At 40.6% G+C, this 20,164-nt stretch overlaps 1 protein-coding gene across 4 annotated transcripts in view; it reads left to right on the top strand.

Moving 5' to 3' along the window:
* NEK11 (NIMA related kinase 11) overlaps nt 1-20,164 on the top strand; it is a 277,295-nt gene that overhangs the window by 59,485 nt on the left and 197,646 nt on the right. For all 4 annotated transcript variants that reach the window (XM_068973446.1, XM_068973452.1, XM_068973440.1 and 1 more), the window contains exons 2-3: nt 486-651; nt 14,388-14,506. In XM_068973446.1, the coding sequence (XP_068829547.1) occupies nt 486-651; nt 14,388-14,506 (285 nt within the window). The remainder of the gene's footprint in view (nt 1-485; nt 652-14,387; nt 14,507-20,164) is intronic.

Here is a 20,164-nt window from a genome sequence, read left to right as displayed (position 1 = left end):
CGGGCGGGATTCCTCACGCTGGCTCCCGGCACTGTACCACTGTTCATATCTATTCAATGTGTATTTTAGTTCTCATTTCAGTTTAGTCGCTCAGTCATGTCTGACTCTTTGCAACCCCATGAACTGCAGCACGCCAGGCCTCCCTGTCCATCGCCAACTCCCTGAGTTCACCCAAACCCATGTCCATCGAGTCCTCTGTCATCCCCTTCTCCTCCTGCCCTCAATCTTTCCCATCATCAGGGTCTTTTCAGATGAGTAAGCTCTTCCCATCAGGTGGCCAAAGGATTGTTTCAGCTTCAACATCAGTCCTTCCAGTGAACACCCAGGGCTGATCTTTAGGATGGACTGGTTGGATCTCCTTGCAGTTCAAGGGACTCTCAAGAGTCCTCCAACACAACAGTTCAAAAGCATCAATTCTTTGGCACTCAGCTTTCTTTATTTTAGTTCTAAATGTATTTTTTTTTTTTTTTTTTTTTTTGCTGCAGAAAGGTACTGAAGGAAATCTGTATTGGAGAACTCAATCCAAATGAGACTGTGCAGGCCACTTTGGAGGCCCAGCTCCTTTCCAGGCTGAATCACCCAGCTATTGTCAAGTTCCATGCAAACTTTGTGGAGCAGGATAAGTTCTGCATTATCACAGAGTACTGTGAGGTGAGACTCTCCTTCTGGTTTTGAAGTCTTAATAAAAATCTGTTTCATAGTAAAAAGGTGTCTGTAAAGAGATATCTCAGAAAGTTGAATGAGCCAGCCACAAAGTGTATACAAATATTACCTGGAATATTGTGTCTTGCTGCTAAGAGTGATCATCTCTATATAACTGGCAAACTGTTTTCTGACCAAGGGTTCCTTTTTTGGGGAAAACTCAGAATCAATGTATTTTAAGGAGGAATTGCTGCATAAAAATGATCCAGCATTTTTTTGGTGTGTGTCAATTGGGGGGTGTATACTTAAGCCTCTTACAATGGTTCGATATTTAGATGGACATTTAAAGCCATAACAGAGGCCTGGGCAGAGCAGAGGGATACTGCCGGAGTCCTGGATTCTAGCTCTGTGCTTCATTTTCCCCAATGGAAACTTGGAAGTCAGAATACAGCTCATTCTCACCATGAAAAGTCTTCATGTTAACTGACTTGTGATTCATGGCTTCAGGTATTTGCAGCTTTCCCTGCCATTCCATGTTTACCCCAAGTGAATGTAATAGTTGTGCATTTTACTGAGCCCCAAGTGAATATGAAGTTGCTGAGAAAGATGCCAGGGGTGGGGCTGGCAAGGTACAGTGTAATGTGGGTCTGTGTGTTCACTCCTGAGAGGCTAGAGAGAAGGGAGTTACAGGAGTTGGGTCAGAAAGAGAATATCCAAAATTGACCCTGCTCAGGAAGTATCTCCTAGAACATTCCAAGAGCTAGCATAAGTCAAATGCAGCAAAGAATCTTCTGTTTAGAATGTGTTCAGTTCAACATCTGGGTGTTGCTGGAGCCTAAGAGAAATGATGCTAGGAAGAAAGAAGTTGCTCTTTAGAGTGGGTGGCAGGCCTGTTTGGCTCAGAGAGTGCTGGGTATTTGAGATGCAGAAAAGAAGAGGGAGGAGAAGCAACTTGGAAGGAGTAAAGATAGTAACAAAACTCAGCCTTGATTTGCTTTACACAGTAGCTGGTGTGTCATGCGAAATGAAACCAGTAGCCAAGTTAGAATATTTGAAAATTTGATACTGTCCAGGTCTTAGCTATTCCCCTTCAGGACAGCCTCCCTGGCACAGCCTTTCTGGGAGTTTGCCCATCAAATCTTGTTCCTCCTTTGCTTGAAGGAGAAGGAGGAGAAAAAAAGAAAAATAACCGAAACATTTAAGTGCTTATTTCTCCTTCATCCAATGGATTGTTAAGAAAATCAGTAAAATGATGAGGTGTTCAGAATGTGGCTAAGAATACCTACTCCAGCAATTATGTCACTGATCCATGAAAAATCCAGGGATTTACAAATGTAGCTACACTGTGATCCATCAGCCATAATTTGATCATGTTTTCTTTTTGCCCCATTCAGTTAATAAACTACCTTCTGTGGGAAACAACTGACTCCCATTGCCTTTACTGTTACTGCTACCTCTGCTGCTGCTTTCAGCACACTTAACTTTCCAAAGAGACTTTCTCAGTTGTAAAATATTTTTCACTGTAGTCAGAACTGTTCGGTGGAACTTTGTGTGATGATGGTAATGCTCAATATTTGTGCTGTCCTGTCGGAGTCCAGCTCCAGCAGCCAGGGGATCAGCCTGAAGGGATAAGCAGTGTCGGCAGGAAATGATGTAGCCTCTGGATCGAGGTACGGGACTACATGTTTATTTCAAGTATCAGGTTTTCTTTTATACTTTTTCTAAAGCATTAGGTCAGAGGTTTGACATTTTCAATTTCCCCTCGCCCAGATTATTGTCTCATTGTTGCTCTTCAAACAGAGTTCCTGCTTCAGCGATTCTTTCAGAATTGTGTTTACTTGTGATTACATTGTAACTTATGTTTATATCTGGGCCACATACCATATTCCTCAGTTTATTTCTTGTCTTTTTAAATCCTGTTTGCCCCTAGTATCTAAGCTCACTATCTCCTAAACAGGCTTCTGACTATTCTTAATTATTCCTAAACCCTAAACTCAGCAAACTTCTTTTGCCATAAACATTTCCCTCACAAACAGGTCTCAGATAACAATTTTTCCCATGGCCTCAAGCTGTGGCCTACATGCTCATCCTGGGACATTCTTTGCAAAAATCCTTGAACAAATGTCAATGGTTACTTTATAGATTATTTTCTGGGCACAACTGTAGAAGGCTTTGTGCTTTCTCATGCTTCTCTCAAGAACAGTAAGCACCTTAACATTCCAGCCAACTCAACTGAAGAAAGGAAGAAACAAGTCAGAATCACAAGAGCTAACTCCTTCATCCCGGGTCTGTGCCTGTGGAATGAGGAGAGGGGGCTGGGGCCGTGCCTTCATTTTGTCAGTAATGCCTAATGCAGCCCCTCACACTGTCCAATATGGTAGTTTTTAGTCACATATGCCTCTTTAGCACCTGATGAAGTATGGCTAGTGTGGTTGAGGAGCTGAATGTTGAACTTTGCTGCTAAGTCGCTTCAGTCGTGTCCGACTCTGTGTGACCCCAGAGACGGCAGCCCACCAGGCTCTCCCATCCCTGGGCTTCTCCAGGCAAGAACGCTGGAGTGGGTTGCCATTTCCTTCTCCAATGCATGAAAGTAAAAAGTGAAAGTGAAGTTGCTCAGTCATGTCCAACTCCTAGCGACCCCATGGACTGCAGCCTACCAGGCTCCTCCATCCATGGGATTTGCCAGGCAAGAATACTAGAGTGGGTTGCCATTGCTTTCTCCAATGTTGAACTTTATTTAATTTAAATTAATTTAAATGTAAATAACCATGTGTAGGTAGTGGCTACCATATTGAACAGATCTTGATGATAAACTAAAACTTTCTTTCCTTACATTAATTTTTAATTATTAATTTAAATGTAATTTGGATCTACTAGGAAAGTTGCAAAACACAGTGAACTCCCATATATCCTCCATCCAAATTTCAGTTCAGTTCAGTTCAGTCTCCCAGTCATGTCCGACCCTTTGCAACTCCACAGACTGCAGCACACCAGGCCTCCCTGTCCATCACCAACTCCTGGAGTTTACTCAGACTCATGTCCATTGAGTCAGTGATGCCATCTAACCATCTCATCCTCTCGTCCTCTTCTCCTCCCACCTTCAATCTTTTCCAGCAGGGTCTTTTCAAATGAATCAGTTCTTTGCATCAGGTGGCCAAAGTATTGGAGTTTCAGCTTCAGCATCAGTCCTTCCAATGGACATTCAGAACTGATTTCCTTTAGGATGGACTGGTTGGATCTCCCTGCAGTCCAAGGGACTTAGAAGAGTCTTCTCCAACACCACAGTTCAAAAGCATCGATTCTTTGGTGCTCAGCTTTCTTTATAGTCCAACTCTCACATCCATACATGACTACTGGAAAAACCATAGCCTTGACTAGATGGACCTTTGTTGGCAAAGTAATGTCTGCTTTTTAATATATGTTATCTAGGTTGGTCATAACTTTTTTTCCAAGGTGTAAGCATCTTTTAATTTCATCCAGGTTTACCAGTTGTTGTTTCCCCACATTTGCTTTGTTATTCTGTTTATCTATCTACTTTTTTCCTGAACCACGTGACAGTAAGTTGCAGACCCGTTGCCCCTTTGTCCTAAATCCTCCTGTGAGTGTTTTCTAAGATGAAGGATATTTCCTTAACATAACTACAGTAAAAAGATCAAACTCAGGAGATGAACATTGATGCAATGCCAGTGTGTCATACAGTGATTCTCAGTGTGCGACCCCATACCAGCAGCATCAGCATCATTTGGAATCTTTAGTGAGAAACACAGATTGTTAGCTTCCACCTCAGCCATAATGAATCTGGAAACTCTGGAGGTGGGGTCCGGCCATCTGTGTTTTGCCAAGCCCACCAGGTGAGCCTGAAGCACACTGAAATTTGGGAAACACCCATCTAACCCACAATTCACACTCAAATTGAGCCCATCTGTCCCAATTATATCTTTAAAAAGGACATTTCTATAGGATTTTTTTTCTCCCGCAGGATCCAATCCAGGATCATTTGTGTTACTTTTTAAATGCTGGTGGTTTCACAGGCTAAGCTGTCCCTCCCACCCCAGGGGCGTTGCCATGGTAATGGCCTTGGCCAGCAGCCAGGGAACAGCTGCGGGGCTTCCTGGCTCCACCTGCTGAGCTGTCAGCACGCACTCATGACTCGGAGGGATGACGACGTGTGGGTCGCTATTTCTCCTTGCTAATCGAGATATTTCTCATCTTCACACCCAAACTTCATCTTAACTCACAGAAGCCTGGTATTATCCTCTTTTTATTGAGGTAAAATAATAATATTGGAAATGGCAGATGGCCAGACTTGTACCTCATCGGGAATGTTATCACCATTGAAATAGCTGGTGTTTTTTAATCTCCAAGTTTCCTCCTCTGTAATTTAATCTGAGGCCTTTCAAGATTGAAATACATATTAATGCATTCACAAGGCCCCCAACACTTTGGACTCATCACATCAGGTTGTGAGTGTTGTGTTGTTGTTTAGTTCAACATGGTGTTTGGCTGTTTGTGACCCCAGGGACTGTAGCCTGCCAGGCTTCTCTGTCCATGGAATTTCCCAGGTGAGAATACTGGAGTGTGTTGCCATTTCCTTTTCTAGGGGATCTTCCTGGCCTAGGGATTGAACCTGAATCTCCTACATTGCAGGCAGATTCTTTACCACAGAACCACCAGGGAAGACCAGTTATGAATGTAAAAAGCAAATAACCTGATTCTCACAACTTCCTGTCAAAATGTAACCAAATCTTCAATGGGGAATAGTACCCAAACTACAAAAGTGACAGAATATTTCAAATATTAGTGTCTTTATTCTCTTCCAGCCTGGGGAATAGGACTACCTGCTGTCCCCTGCCTCCTCTCCACAGCCTCACACCTCTTTATCTCTGCCCTTTCACAATATCCTTCCTCCTGGCTCCAAGTTTTCACTTCCCACCCATCCTCCCAGGCCCTGTGAAATGCCACCCCCTCTACAAAGACTCCTGTTATTTCCTGGCTGAAAATCACCCCTCCCTCAATCCCTGACTCTCATAGCATTTCAACTAGGTGACACTCAGCACATTATACATAGTATAATCCATCTCAGACTCTCAGCGTGAGGGACTGATCTTTTTCTAATTCATTTTTGTGTCACATCTTGAACCCATGTAGTGAGCCACAAAGAAGTTAGTACTCAGGAAATTTCCTTCCTTTTGACGAATTCTTAACCATTTGCTTCCAGCTGCTTCCCACCTTATTTCTGTCAAGTGCCGATGTGTAAAAGATTAAATATTGCGTCCTTCTATCTGTCATATATGTTGAAATCACTTTGCCAGAAAGCAGAGAAGGTTAGACTTGTCTTTTTCCGGCACTGTGATATTAACATGGCTAAATAAAAATTATATCAATATAGTGGTAGTGCTCAACCTTGGCTGCACTCTGGAATCATCTGGAAAGCTTTCAAAACTCCTGAGGGCTGAGGCCCTCCTCCGAAAGTCTGATTTAATTGGTCTGGGGTATGACCCAGAAGGACTTTTGAAAGCTCTCCAGGTGATCTAATGGGCTACCAGGGCAAAGAACTGCAAAAGAGGGAGGATGGCCAGTGTAGAAACAGAAAGGCAGAGTCATAAATGAAAACTGGGTCAGCATTTATGGGTCACTGAGCAAAGATGAAGCTCAGCTGTGAACAGGGTGGGGTGGGGGAGTGGGGAGCTGGTGAGGGGGGAATCTGGTGGGCCCTGCTGGTTGGTGTGGTTTTCCTCTCAGGCCATTAGCTGGGTGCTCTTATTCATGAAAATTACCCCGTCTTGTTCTCCTGGTTCTCTGAGCAACTTTCTATCCTATTTCTTTTCAAACTTTCATGCCCTGATATTTGCATTTTTTTTAGTGGTAGTTGCCTGGAGCTGCTTTACTGTTCGGAGAAGGCAATGGCACTCCACTCCAGTACTCTTGCCTGGAAAATCCTATGGATGGAGGAGCCTAGAAGGCTGCAGTCCATGGGGTCGCTGAGGGTCGGAAACAACTGAGCAACTTCACTTTTACTTTTCACTTTCATGCATTGGAGAAGGAAACGGCAACCCACTCCAGTGTTAATTGCTTGGAGAATCCCAGGGATGGGGGAGCCTGGTGGGCTGCCGTCTCTGGGGTCGCACAGAGTAGGACACGACTGAAGTGACTTAGCAGCAGCAGCTTTACTGTTATGTTTGCCTAATTTTGATTATGGATTTTCCTCATTCTTTCTACATTTACTAATTAGGGTTCTTCTGTTAGAAGGAGCTATCCCATTGTTCCTTACCTTCCGTTAATGTCTTTATTCAACTATTTGTATCAGTATGGACTCATGGATATTTATTTTATTCTATGGGTTATTGTCCGATGCTATCATTATTATTTTGTTTCTTAACTTGGCACAGCTTTGGCTGGTGGGGCTTCTTCAAATTGGCTCCTGTGTCCTCTAACCATGCCCCCATTCTTTTTCAAAGAGAAGTAGATTTTTTAAAATTTAAATTTATTTATTTTAATTGGAGGCTAATTACTTTACAGTATTGTATTGGTTTTGCCATACATCAACATGAATCCACCACGGGTGTACATGTGTTCCCCACGTTGAACCCCACTCCCTCCCCATCCCATCCCTCTGGGTCATCCCAGTGCACCAGCCCCAAGCATCCTGTATCATGCATCGAACCTGGACTGGCGATTCGTTTCTTATATGATATTATACATGTTTGAATGCCAGTCTCCCAAATCATCCCACCCTCTCCCTCTCCCACAGAGTCCAAAAGACTGTTCTATACATCTGTGTCTCTTTTGCTGTCTTGCATACAGGGTTATTGTTACCATCTTTCTAAATTCCATATATATGCATTGGTGTTTTTCTTTCTGGCTTACTTCACTCTGTATAATCGGCTCCAGTTTCATCCACCTCATTAGAACTGATTCAAATGTATTCTTTTTAATGGCTGAGTAATACTCCATTGTGTATATATACTACAGCTTTCTTATCCATTCATCTGCTGATGGACATCTAGGTTGCTTCCATGTCCTGGCTATTATAAACAGTGCTGCGATGAACATTGGGGTACACGTGTCTCTTTCAATTCTGGTTTCCTTGGTCGGTGTGTATGCCCAGCAGTGGGATTACTGGGTCATAGTGAAAGTGAAAGTGAAGTCTCTCAGTCGTGTCCGACTCTGCGACCCCACAGACTGTAGCCTGCAGGCTTCTCCATCCATGGGATTTTCCAGGCAAGAGTGCTGGAGTGGATTGCCATTTCCTTCTCCAGGGGACCTTCCCGACCCAGGAATTGAACCCGAGTCTCCTGCATTGCAGGCAGACGCTTGGAATCTCCACACTGTTCTCCATAGTGGCTACACTAGTTTGCATTCCCATCAACAGTGTAAGAGGGTTCCCTTTTCTCCACACCCTCTCCAGCATTTATTGCTTGTAGACGTTTGGATTGCAGCCATTCTGACTAGCGTGAAATGGTACCTCATTGTGGTTTTGATTTGCATTTCTCTGATAATGAGTGATGTTGAGCATCTTTTCATGTGTTTGTTAGCCATCTGTATGTCTTCTTTGGAGAAATGTCTGTTTAGTTCTTTGGCCCATTTTTTGATTGGGTCATTTATTTTTCTGGAATTGAGCTGCAGTAGTTGCTTGTATATTTTTGAGGTTAGTTGTTTGTCAATTGCTTCCTTTGCTATTATTTTTTCCCATTCAGAAGGCTGTCTATTCACCTTGCTTATAGTTTCTTTTTTCGTGAAGAAGCTTTTAATTTTAATTAGATCCCATTTGTTTATTTTTGCTTTTATTTCCAATATTCTGGGAGGTGGGTCATAGAGGAGCCTGCTGTGATTTATGTTGGAGAGTGTTTTGCCTATGTTCTCCTCTAGGAGTTTTATAGTTTCTGGTCTTATGTTTAGATCTTTAATCCATTTTTAGTTTATTTTTGTGTATGGTGTTAGAAAGTGTTCTAGTTTCATTCTTTTACAAGTGGTTGACCAGTTTTCCCAGCACCACTTGTTAAAGAGATTGTCTTTTCTCCATTGTATATTCTTGCCTCCTTTGTCGAAGATAAGGTGTCCATAGGTGCGTGGATTTATCTCTGTGCTTTCTATTTTGTTCCATTGATCTATATTTCTGTCTTTGTGCCAGTACCATACTGTCTTGATGACTGTGGCTTTGTAGTAGAGCCTGAAGTCAGGCAGGTTGATTCCTCCAGTTCCATTCTTCTTTCTCAAGATTACTTTGGCTATTTGAGGTATTTCGTATTTCCATACGAATTATGAAATTATTTGTTCTAGCTCTGTGAAAAATACCATTGGTAGCTTGATAGGTATTGCATTGAATCTATAGATTGCTTTGGGTAGTATACTTATTTTCACTATATTGAGTCTTCTGATCCATGAACATGGTATATTTCTCCATCTATTAGTGTCCTCTTTGATTTCTTTCACCAGTGTTTTATAGTTTTCTATATATAGGTCTTTAGTTTCTTTAGGTAGATATATTCCTAAGTATTTTATTCTGTTCGTTGCAATGGTGAATGGAATTGTTTCCTTAATTTCTTTTTCTATTTTCTCATTATTAGTGTATAGGAATACAAGGGATTTCTGTGTGTTGATTTTATATCCTGCAACTTTACTATATTCATTGATTAGCTCTAGTAATTTTCTGGTGGAGTCTTTAGGGTTTTCTATGTAGAGGATCATGTGTTCTGCAAACAGTGAGAGTTTTACTTCTTTTTTCCAATCTGGATTCCTTTTATTTCTTTTTCTGCTCTGATTGCTGTGGCCAAAACTTCCAAAACTATGTTGAATAGTAGTGGTGAAAGTGGGTACCCTTGTCTTGTTCCTGAATTTAGGGGAAATGCTTTCAATTTTTCACCATTGAGGGTAATGTTTGCTGTGGGTTTGATATATAGCTTTTATTATGTTGAGGTATATTCCTTCCATTCCTGCTTTCTGGAGAGTTTTTGTCATAAATGGATGTTGAATTTTGCCAAAGGCTTTCTCTGCAGCTATTGAAATAATCATATGGCTTTTATTTTTCAATTTGTTAATGTGGGGTATTACACTGACTGATTTGTGGATATTGAAGAATCCTTGCATCCCTGGGATAAAGCCCACTTGATCATGGTGTATGATCTTTTTAATGTGTTGTTGAATTCTGATTGCTAGAATTTTGTTCTTATTTCTTAGTTATATTTTGTAGATGAGAAAATGGGACTCTGGAGAGGTAGAGTGATTTTCTGGCAATCTCATGTCTGGAATGTTGGATTTCATCCAGAGCAGGACCAGGGTCACAGGGGAACAGGGAAAGCTGCTCTTTTTTTTTTTTTTTTTACTTGGCTTACTCCTGTTCCTCCCTTAGTATTTAATGGGGTCAACCAAATAGTTCATGGTTCCTATCTTCCTAAACATGAAATTATCTCTTTCTACCTGGACATGAATTAATATAGTTGGATTGTTTTATTGTTCATATCAGCAGTGCTAACCAAACATGTTTCAGATGGTGGCTCTAAACTAAAGATAGATTTTAACACAGCCACACTAATCAAGCCTGTCTTTGTGAATTGGTGCAAAATATGAAAATAACACTTTAACTTACAAGATGAACAAGTTCTGGGGAATCTGATGTACAGCATGACCATGGTTAGCAATACTGCTGTGTACACCTGAAATTTGTCAAGAGAGTAGATCTTAAGTGCTCTCAACACACATGTATGTGCATATCCCCACACACACACAGATGCATGCACACACGAACCATCTGAGATATTGGATGTGTCAATCAACTTAACTGTGGCTTTCATCTCACAGTGCACGTGCTCACCAGATCCTGTTGCACATGAAAGCTGCTCCTTCCCTTGGCTTATTTTCACTTATGTTTTGTGTCTTTATCTACCTCTATTTATATGCATAGACACAGAAATACATATGTATCAATTTGAATACACAAATATGTCTTAATGTAATGATGATTTAATTATTGTATTTTCTATCAATAGGAGACTAGATAGGGTTTGAAAGTAGAAAGTATGTGGACTTTGGCATCACATTTATAGATGAGAGCATTATTTCATGTCACTTCTTAAGAAAAAGTAAGTTGTACCATTTTATTCTAATTCATGTACATTTACCTCAGCAGGAAGAAACGTACACTAAAAGGATTTGGAAGAAAATTTGCAACTAAACCCAAGAGTGCTCAGTTATATTATCAGACATAAACAGCATGATACTACATGGTATTCTTTAGTAACTATTTAGAAACTGGGTCTCCTTATTTTGAGAACATAACATGATTTGACATTTTCCCCACTTTTTAGGAACTCCACTTACAAATTTAAAAGCATATCATTATAAAGTCTTATTCAACATTGACTTTCTCAAATACATCTTTTGCCTTTGAAAATTTTCAAACTATTGGACAAAATGTTCCCATTAGTAGGTGAGATATTTGGCCCATCTGTGTTATTATCTAACAGCATTTTCTTAAAGTGTGGTCTATAACCTGTCCCAATGTCACTTAGGATGCTTGTTAAAAATACAGAATTCTTTGGTCCTCTCCTAATTTACCAAATCAGAGCCTCTGTTGATACAGTGCAGGAATATACATTTTAAACATTCTACTTGGATGTGTCTGACACATGCAAAATTTTGAGGTCTACTGGAAGGATGTGTCAGAACATTATTTAAAGGAGATGTAGAGTGTGAGGGAGTGATGTAGAGTGTGAGGGAGCTGAATCTTAAGATGTCAGCCCAGAAAATTAATCAGGGGCAGCTCTTTCATTTTAAAATGAAGAAGTAGGGCAGAACAATTTTTCAAACTGCTTCTAGCCCTGAAATTCTGAGATTATTTTGCCCTTTGTGTATGCTCTGAACATTGCAGTTGCATTGTACTCAGGCTCTGAGAAGGCTCTCGTCCCTCCTTTAAACTGGATATAAGTGCTTCTATTGATGACTTAAAAAAACAGATTAACTTTTAAATTGAAGTCCTTTTAAGATTTAAAACTTTTTAATGGCAATCAAAGATGGACTTCAGACATTGTATTTGAGTTGCTCTTCATTTCTTCAAGGTTTTGGCATTTCAATCTCATGTTGGTTAACTTGGATGGCAGAAGAAGGCAAGACCATTAATCCATCAAATGGCACATTTTGGGTTACAGATTTTTGAAACCTTAGAATTTAACATCATGGCTTTTATTGCAACTTTCAAGGGGATGACGTTAGTGGAGGAAAACATTTTCTGTCAGCAGCATAGACTTAGAACATTAATACTGGCTCAAGTTAAAGTCTTCTTGAACCTTCTCATTAGAGTTGCTTTAGCAATGAAAGTTATCGTTAAATATTTCTCAAATACAAAGTCAAGGAAACAGAATGGGCCTACAGATACTGTAATAAGAACTTGTGAAACCAAACTGTGACGTTTCATCCAAAACATTTGATTTTTATTTCGATGATGGCTTAACAAAAGAAATAAATGCTTTTCATATTGCTCAATTAAAATAAGACTACTTCACAAAAAATTGTTTCTTTCTTTTTGTATGAAATTCCTTGTGTCTTAATTTGTGAGTGATTTGACCACCTTAATTAAATCCTAAGAAAATCTACAGAGTGTTTATTAAAGAACAAAGTAAATACAAGACAAATAGCTTTTCTTACAGATAAACATGCAGAATGAAAACTTCAGGGTGGGGAATAACTTAAGGAGGATAAGACCCAGCTCTCCAATTAATTTAATTTTTTGGCATTCTGTCCTCTTGTCAGTAGATTATGTCCTTTGCTTAATGCTAAAAACTAGTACATTTGTTATTCTTATGTGTCTACCTGAGAAGAGTGTTTGTGTACACCCTTCTTTTGACATTTCACTTTGAAGTGTCAATTATATTATTATTATAGCTTTGACTAGACGGACCTTTGTTGGCAAAGTAATGTCTCTGCTTTTTAATATGCTGTCTAGGTTGGTCACAACTAATCTGCAGTGATTTTGGAGCCCAAAAAAATAAAGTCTGACACTGTTTCCCCATCTATATGCCATGAAGTGATGGGACCAGATGCCATGATCTTCGTTTTCTGAATGTTGAGCTTTAAGACAACTTTTTCACTCTCCTCTTTCACTTTCATCAAGAGGCTTTTTAGTTCCTTTTCACTTTCTGCCATAAGGGTGGTGTCATCTGCATATCTGAGGTTATTGATGTTTCTCCCGGCAATCTTGATTCCAGCTTTTGCTTCTTCCAGCCCAGCATTTCTCATGATGTACTCTGCATATACTTTAAATAAGCGGGATGACAATGTACAGCCTTGATGTACTCCTTTTCCTATTTGGAACCAGTCTGTTATTCCATGTCTAGTTCTAACTGTTGCTTCCTGACCTGCAGACAGGTTTCTTAAGAGACAGTTCAGCTCGTCTGGTATTTCCATCTCTTTAAGAATTTTCCACAGTTTATTGTGATCCACACAGTCAAAGACTTTGGCATAGTCAATAAAACAGAAATAGATGTTTTTCTGGGGGTTTTATAGTTATGTAAAATTCTAAGCATAAGGAGAATTATTCCTAGTTTTATGTGGTTACATATTGATATGTAATGTAATCTAATAAAAACAATTTTTAGGTAATATTTAGGTAATATATTAAAAGTTAATACCCTTTAGAAGAATTTTGTTCTGGCGTGAGCTAAAGTGCTAAAGACAGAGTTTCTTCAGTAAACACTGATGAGAGTAGAAAGAATTGAGCTCTACTGTGCTGTGCACGAAGTGACTGGGCAATTTAAAGGGAGAGTAATGGAATGGATAGAGTCCACATAAAGTGGACACAGTGCTGACAAAGGTCTCTATAGTCAAAGCTGTGGTTTTCCAGTAGTCATGTACGAATTTGAAAGTTGGACCATAAAGAAGGCTGAGCGCCGAAGAACTGATGCTTTTCAACTGTGGTGCTACAGGAGACTCTTGAGAGTCCCTTGGACTGCAAGGAGATCAAACCAGTCAACCCTAAATATTCATTGGAAGGACTGATGCTGAAACTGAAGCTCCAGTACTTTGGCAACCTGATGTAAAGAGCTGACTCACTGGAAAAGACCCTAAAGTTGACCCTAAGATTGAGGGCGGGAGAAGGGGGCAGCAAAGGATGAGATGGTTGGATGGCATCACCTACTCAATGGGCATGAATTTGAGCAAAGTCTGGGAGATAGTGAAGGACAGGGAAGTCTGTTGTGCTGCAGTCCATAGTGTCACAAAGATCTGGACATGCCTTAGCGACTGAACAACAATGGAGTGGAGGCAGAGGAGGCAATGAAGGCAGGGGCCTGAGCTGTCAGGGAGCTGAAATATGACAGAAAGTGGGAAGGCAGTTGGTTCCTCTGAACCATCTGATTTTGCTACCTGGCACTTATTGAAGTTGGGCTCCTGCCCTCCCCAGTGAGTAGGGAACAGGGGCTCCATCTTGAGGTGTGGCTGGAACAATTTTTTTTGGTAGCCTTGGGTTTTCTCAAACAGGCACATTAAGGGAGACTATGGTCATCCTAGGAATGTGACTTTGAGCTGTTAGAAATATGTTAGCATTTGTTCAAGTCTTTTTTGACCAAAGGAGATGCCTAGTTGAGAAGAGGGCTCCAGAGGCTGGCAGCTTTTGGCCAAGTTGAGAGGTCTTGCAGTGATAGTATTAATAACTGAAGGAAACATATATATATATATATATATATATATATATATATATATATATATATATACACGCACACACACACACACACACACACACTGTTTTGTTTCAGGGTCGAGACCTGGACTGTAAAATTCAAGAATATAAAGAAGTTGGAAAAACCTTTCCAGAGAGTCAGATAATAGAATGGTTTATCCAGCTGTTGCTGGGAGTTGACTACATGCATGAAAGGTATGTTCATTTGTTACCGAGGCACAGGGTTTTTTTCACAGTCATGTCTGAACATGAAAAATGAAATTTGGGAGGTAGTTGGGAAATTTTGGAAGCAAGTTTCATGTAACTTGCTTCTGTGAAAAGGAAGCAAGTCCAAAGGTAAATGACTATACTTAGACATCTATGATATGCTTTTTTATGAAGAAACTGTTGAATAATTATACCTAGAGGATTTACTTGATTACCTTTTTTGTTGTTCTAAAAATTACACTGACTTTAAATACAAAACAGAAACTTGTATTAAACATATTTCTCTATATCTGATCCTATCCTGTGAGCCATAAGCATTTTTCTGGTACCTTAGCATACTATGAATTTATTACATCTTTCAGCAGGCTTGAGCTGTGAATACCCTAGCATACTTCAGATAGATTGTGGGGTTACTTTGGAGTATGTCAGTGCACATCTAAATGTGCTCACATCCCAAGATAAGCTAAAGAATTAAGGCAGATGATATAAGTGTTTGGACCAAAAGTCAGTTTTGACATTAAGTATCTGATAAAGAAGGTCAAAGTATGCTATATGGGTTCAACTATTTATAATTTGCCTTTGTAATATTGGCCTCAATTTTTTTTTTAATGTTATACTATTTTTCCTACAGGTCAAAAGCAAGATGTTTTAGATGTTAAATGTTTTATAGACCCATAATATGATAAGAATGCATTTGGAAAGATGAACATACATAGACAAATAGAAGTAAATGCTTTGAGGGATCCATGTTAGCTTTCAACTTAGGAGTGGTAACAGTCTTCTTGAACAGAAGTGGAAATTTGTAGGGTACACCAAGGCCTGGCAATCCATGAATGTCAAATAGTTTAAATGTGTCATCTGTGCTTTCTGATAGCATAAAAATTAATCTAATTATTTGGTGCTTCTTCTTCTGCTGCTTCTGTGTATCTTCTGAAACACATGCTTAATGAGACAGACACTGACTTATTGACAATTCACAAGAATCTTTTGAATGGTATCAAACTATCCTAAGAGACAATGATAAAATATGAAAAAATCTTTTAATAAACTACCAAAACTGATGAATATAAGACTTCTGTGTACATACAGTTATATTTGTATTCCTTTTATTTTCTCTACTATTCCTTGGCATATTTGTTAACTTAGACATAGGGAAAACAACACCTATAAAGATGGCAACTTTGATGTTCAGTGTACAAAATACAAAAGTGAAATCTGGTTGATTTAGGAACCCAAACATTTTTGATTTATTTTGGATTGGCTAAGTAATAGTTAAAATAAATGAGTTAAAAATAATCCTTTAAAGAGAGGATTTAAATTTGCTTTGAATCCTTCAGCATTCTAAGAAAGTCATTAAATAGGGTGTTTGTGGATATATAGATCTGAAATACCATAATTTGTGATTCAGATAATAAATGATGCATCTTTCATTATTTTTTTGTACCAGTTATTGCAAAGTTTTTCTCTACAGATGGATAAATTTCAATTTTCTACTTAAATTTATTTGCTTGCTTATTAAATGATGTTAAGAGTCAGGAAGATCCCCTGGAGAAGGAAATGACAACCCATTCTTGCCTGGGAAATCGCATGGACAGAGGAGCCTGGTGGGCTACAGTCCATGGGATTGCAAAAGAGTTGGACATGACTTAGTGACTAAACAACAAAGTAATAAAACAAAAAATAAAGCCTAACTTCTTCTGGTTCAAGATGGCAGAGTAGAAGGATATGCACTCATCTCCTCCTGCAAGAGCACAAAAATCACAACTAGCTCTTGAACAACCATCTACAGGAGAATGCCGGAACCCAGCAAAAAAAGATATCCCACATCCAAAGACAAACAGGAAGCTACAGCCAGATGACTGCAATCATGATAAAATCAAATCCTATACCCGCTGGGTGGATGACCCACAAACTGGAGAATAATAATGCCAAAGAACTTCTCCCACTGTTGTGAAGGTTCTGAATCCCATGTCAGGCTTCACAGCCTGGGGATCTAACAAAAGGACTGACCTTGAAGGCCAGTGCGATTTGATTATAGGACTTCCACAGGACTGGGGGGAACAGAGACTCCAGCCTTGAAGGGCACAACAAAATCTTGCATGCACCAAGACCCAGAGGAAAGGAGCAGTGACCCCATAGGAGACTGAACCAAAGCCACCTACTAGTGTTGGAGGGTCTCCTGTGGAGGTGTGGCTTGGCAAGGGCATACCTAGGGATGGGGCAGTGGCCACAGCAGTCCTTGAAGGTCCCCTTTGGTGTAAGCCCTCGTGAAGGTAGCCATTAGCCTTACCAAAGAGCCTGCAGACCCCAGGGCTAGGTTGCCTCAGGCCAAACAACTACCAGGGAGGGAGTGTAACCCCACCCACCAGCAGATAATTGGATTAAAGCTTTACTGAACAAGACCTTGCCCACCAAAGCAAGACCTTTTCCCCACCACCAGTCCCTCCTTACACAAGCCTCTTAGCCTCCTCCATCAGTGGGCAGAGACATTACTTTGCCTACAAAGGTCCATATAGTCAAAGCTATGGTTTTTCCAGTAGTCATGTATGGATGTGAGAGCTGGACAATAAAAAAGGCTGAATGCCAAAGAATTGATGCCTTCAAACTGTGGTGCTGGAGAAGACTCTTGAGAGTCCTTTGGACAGCAAGGAGATCAAACCAGTCAATTGTAAAGGAAATCAACCCTAAATATTCATTGAAAGGACTGATGCTGAAGCTGAAGTTGCAATACTTCGGCCACCTGATGCAAAGAGCCAACTCAATGGAAGAGACCTGACTCGTTGGAAAAGACCCTCATGCTGGAAAAGATGGAAGGCAGGAGGAGGAGGGGGCAACAGAGGATAAGATGGTTGGACAGCATCACCGACTCGATGGACATGAGTTTGAGCAAGGTTTGGGAAATGGTGAAGGACAGAGAAGGCTGGTGTGCTGAGGTCTATTGGGCTACAAAGAGTCAGACACAACTGAGTGACTGAACAACAACAAATCAGAGGGCAGACAGAAGCAGCAAGAACCATAATCCCACAGCAGCTAGAAAAAATACCACATTACAGAAAGTTAATAAGGATGAAAAAGCAGAAAGTTATGTCCCAGATGAAGGCGTAACATAAAACCCCAGAAAAACAACTAAAGAATTCAGAATAATGATAGTGTAGATGATCCTAGGATCTCAGGAAACAACATAGAAAATGCAAGAAATGTTTGCCAAAGACCTAGAAGAACTAAAGAGCAAACGGAGATGACTAATATGCTAGAAGGAATCAATAGCAGGATAACTGAGGCAGAAGAACAGACAAACGACCTGGAGGACTGAATGGTGGAAATCATTGCCACAGAACAGAATATAGAAAAAGAATGAAAAAAAAAAAGAAGAAGAAGACAGCCTAAGAGACCTCTGGGACATTAAATCTGCCAACATTTGTATTATAGGGGTCCCAGAAGGAGAAGAAAGAGAGAATGGACCTGAAAAATATTTGAAGAGATAATAGGTGAAAACGTCCCAAACATGGGAAAGAAAATAGTCAATCAAGTCCAGAAAGCACAGAGACTCCCAGGTAGGGTAAACCCAAGGAGCAACACATCAAGACACACAGTAGTCAAACTGACAAAAATTAAAGACAAAAATAAAATATTAAAAACAATTTAAACCCAAAAGAATGATTCTTTTAGCACATGGCATGGACACTTATGAATAATGACATGTGAAGCTAAGAGTATTCACAGTTCATTCAAAGCTACCTTGAAGGTATAGCCCTGAAACTCCTTCCTTATGCTGTGTTAACACAAAACCCCAACCTCGGTGACTTAGGACAGTCAGTTCTTGCTTTTGTTGCCTATTAGCAGCTGCAGATCCACTTTGAGTCTTCCTGTCCCATTGTCTACACTTGGTGACTGCAGACATGAAATTAAAAGATACTTACTCCTTGGAAGAAGAGTTATGACCAACCTAGATAGCATATTGAAAAGCAGAGACATTACTTTGCCCACTAAGGTCTGTCTAGTCAAGGCTATGGTTTTTCCTGTGGTTATGTATGAATGTGAGAGTTGGACTGTGAAGAAGGCTGAGCGCCGAAGAATTGATGCTTTTGAACTGTGGTGTTGGAGAAGACTCTTGAGAGTCCCTTGGACTGCAAGGAGATCTAACCAGTCCATTCTGAAGATCAGCCCTGGGATTTCTTTGGAAGGAATGATGCTGAAGCTGAAACTCCAGTACGAAGAGTTGACTCATTGGAAAAGACTCTGATGCTGGGAGGGATTGGGGGCAGGAGGAGAAGGGGATGACAGAGGATGAGATGGCTGGATAGCATCATTGACTCGATAGATGTGAGTGTGAGTGAACTCTGGGAGTTGGTGATGGACAGGGAGGCCTGGTGTGCTGCGATTCATGGGGTCACAAAGAATCAGACACGACTGAGCGACTGGACTGAACTGATATCTTCTGTTGGTTCTGTTTCTCAGAGAACTCTGACTAATAGAGTGCAGGGGCAGAAGATATAAAGAAGACCCTGGAGAAATTAGGAAGAATGAGGTTACAGAAGAAATGAAGGTTTTGTTTACTCCTTTGGAGCTTTCCTGTGCTTAATTTAATTCAGTTTATTTATACATTTTTAATATTCTAAATCTATGGCATATGGCATACACACTTATAAATAATGATATTAAAAGCTGAAAATATTCACAGTTCGCTGAAAGCTATCTTGAGAATGTAGCACTAAAACTCCTTCCTCCCCCTGGACCTGAACCTCTGCCACATAGACAGAGCTAAGTTTGTGAAAGGTGTTTGTGTCCTGTGAGGTTTGTCACCAACTCCTGCAATGCTCCATAATCTGGACCAGTATATGAGGGACTCAAAGCCTTTTTCCTCTTTGGTTCAATTAAATGGCCAGTCTTTGAAATACCATCATCTCTGGATGCCACAGCAGAACTGGGCATGAAGGAATTCCTTGGGGGACAGAGACAGTGTCTTGCTTCTCCTTTTTTGCCCCCAGAGATAACACAGAAACCACAAAACAAAACAAACTCCCCCTGCCCCAACTTATTCCTATCGAAGCGATTCTGTTCAATAGCCTAGATTTTCTAAGATGAAGTACAGAGCAGCCTCTCTGAAGAGAGCTCATTTGGTGACATCGTTTATGCTTTCACAGTGGAGGAGAGAACAAGCCTGGGGCACTTTCCCTAAGAGGAATGCCTCCTCACCTAGCAGCCCACACCTTTCCCCAGCGAGCTTGGTGCATGCCAAGTTGCTTCAGTCGTGTCCAACTCTTTGTGACCCTACAGCCTGTAGCCTGCCAGGCTCCTCTGTCCATGGGGTTCTCCAGGCAAGAATACTGGAGTGGGTTGCCATACCCTTCTCCAGGGATCTCCTGACCCAGGGATCGAACCTGTGTCTCCTATGTCTCCTGTATTAGCAGGTGGATTCTCTACCACTAGCATGACCTGGGAAGCCCTAATGGCTGTTTCCCAAAAGATTGTGTGAGGGATTAATTTTTAACATAGTGAGGCTCCTAGGGAAAGGACCTACTTGGGAATCCAGGTCAGTAAGTGTGACGGTGATGGAGGCATACTTCCCCAGATCTAGAGATGGGGAAGTAGAGAGAAGTTGTGTGTGTGGTGTTGTGGAGGATTCCTGCTTTCTTTTGGCTCCCA

Source organism: Capricornis sumatraensis, chromosome 1, assembly GCF_032405125.1.
Source record: "Capricornis sumatraensis isolate serow.1 chromosome 1, serow.2, whole genome shotgun sequence".
Classification (NCBI taxonomy): Eukaryota; Metazoa; Chordata; class Mammalia; order Artiodactyla; family Bovidae; genus Capricornis; species Capricornis sumatraensis.
This window is presented reverse-complemented; position numbering and strand designations above follow the sequence as displayed.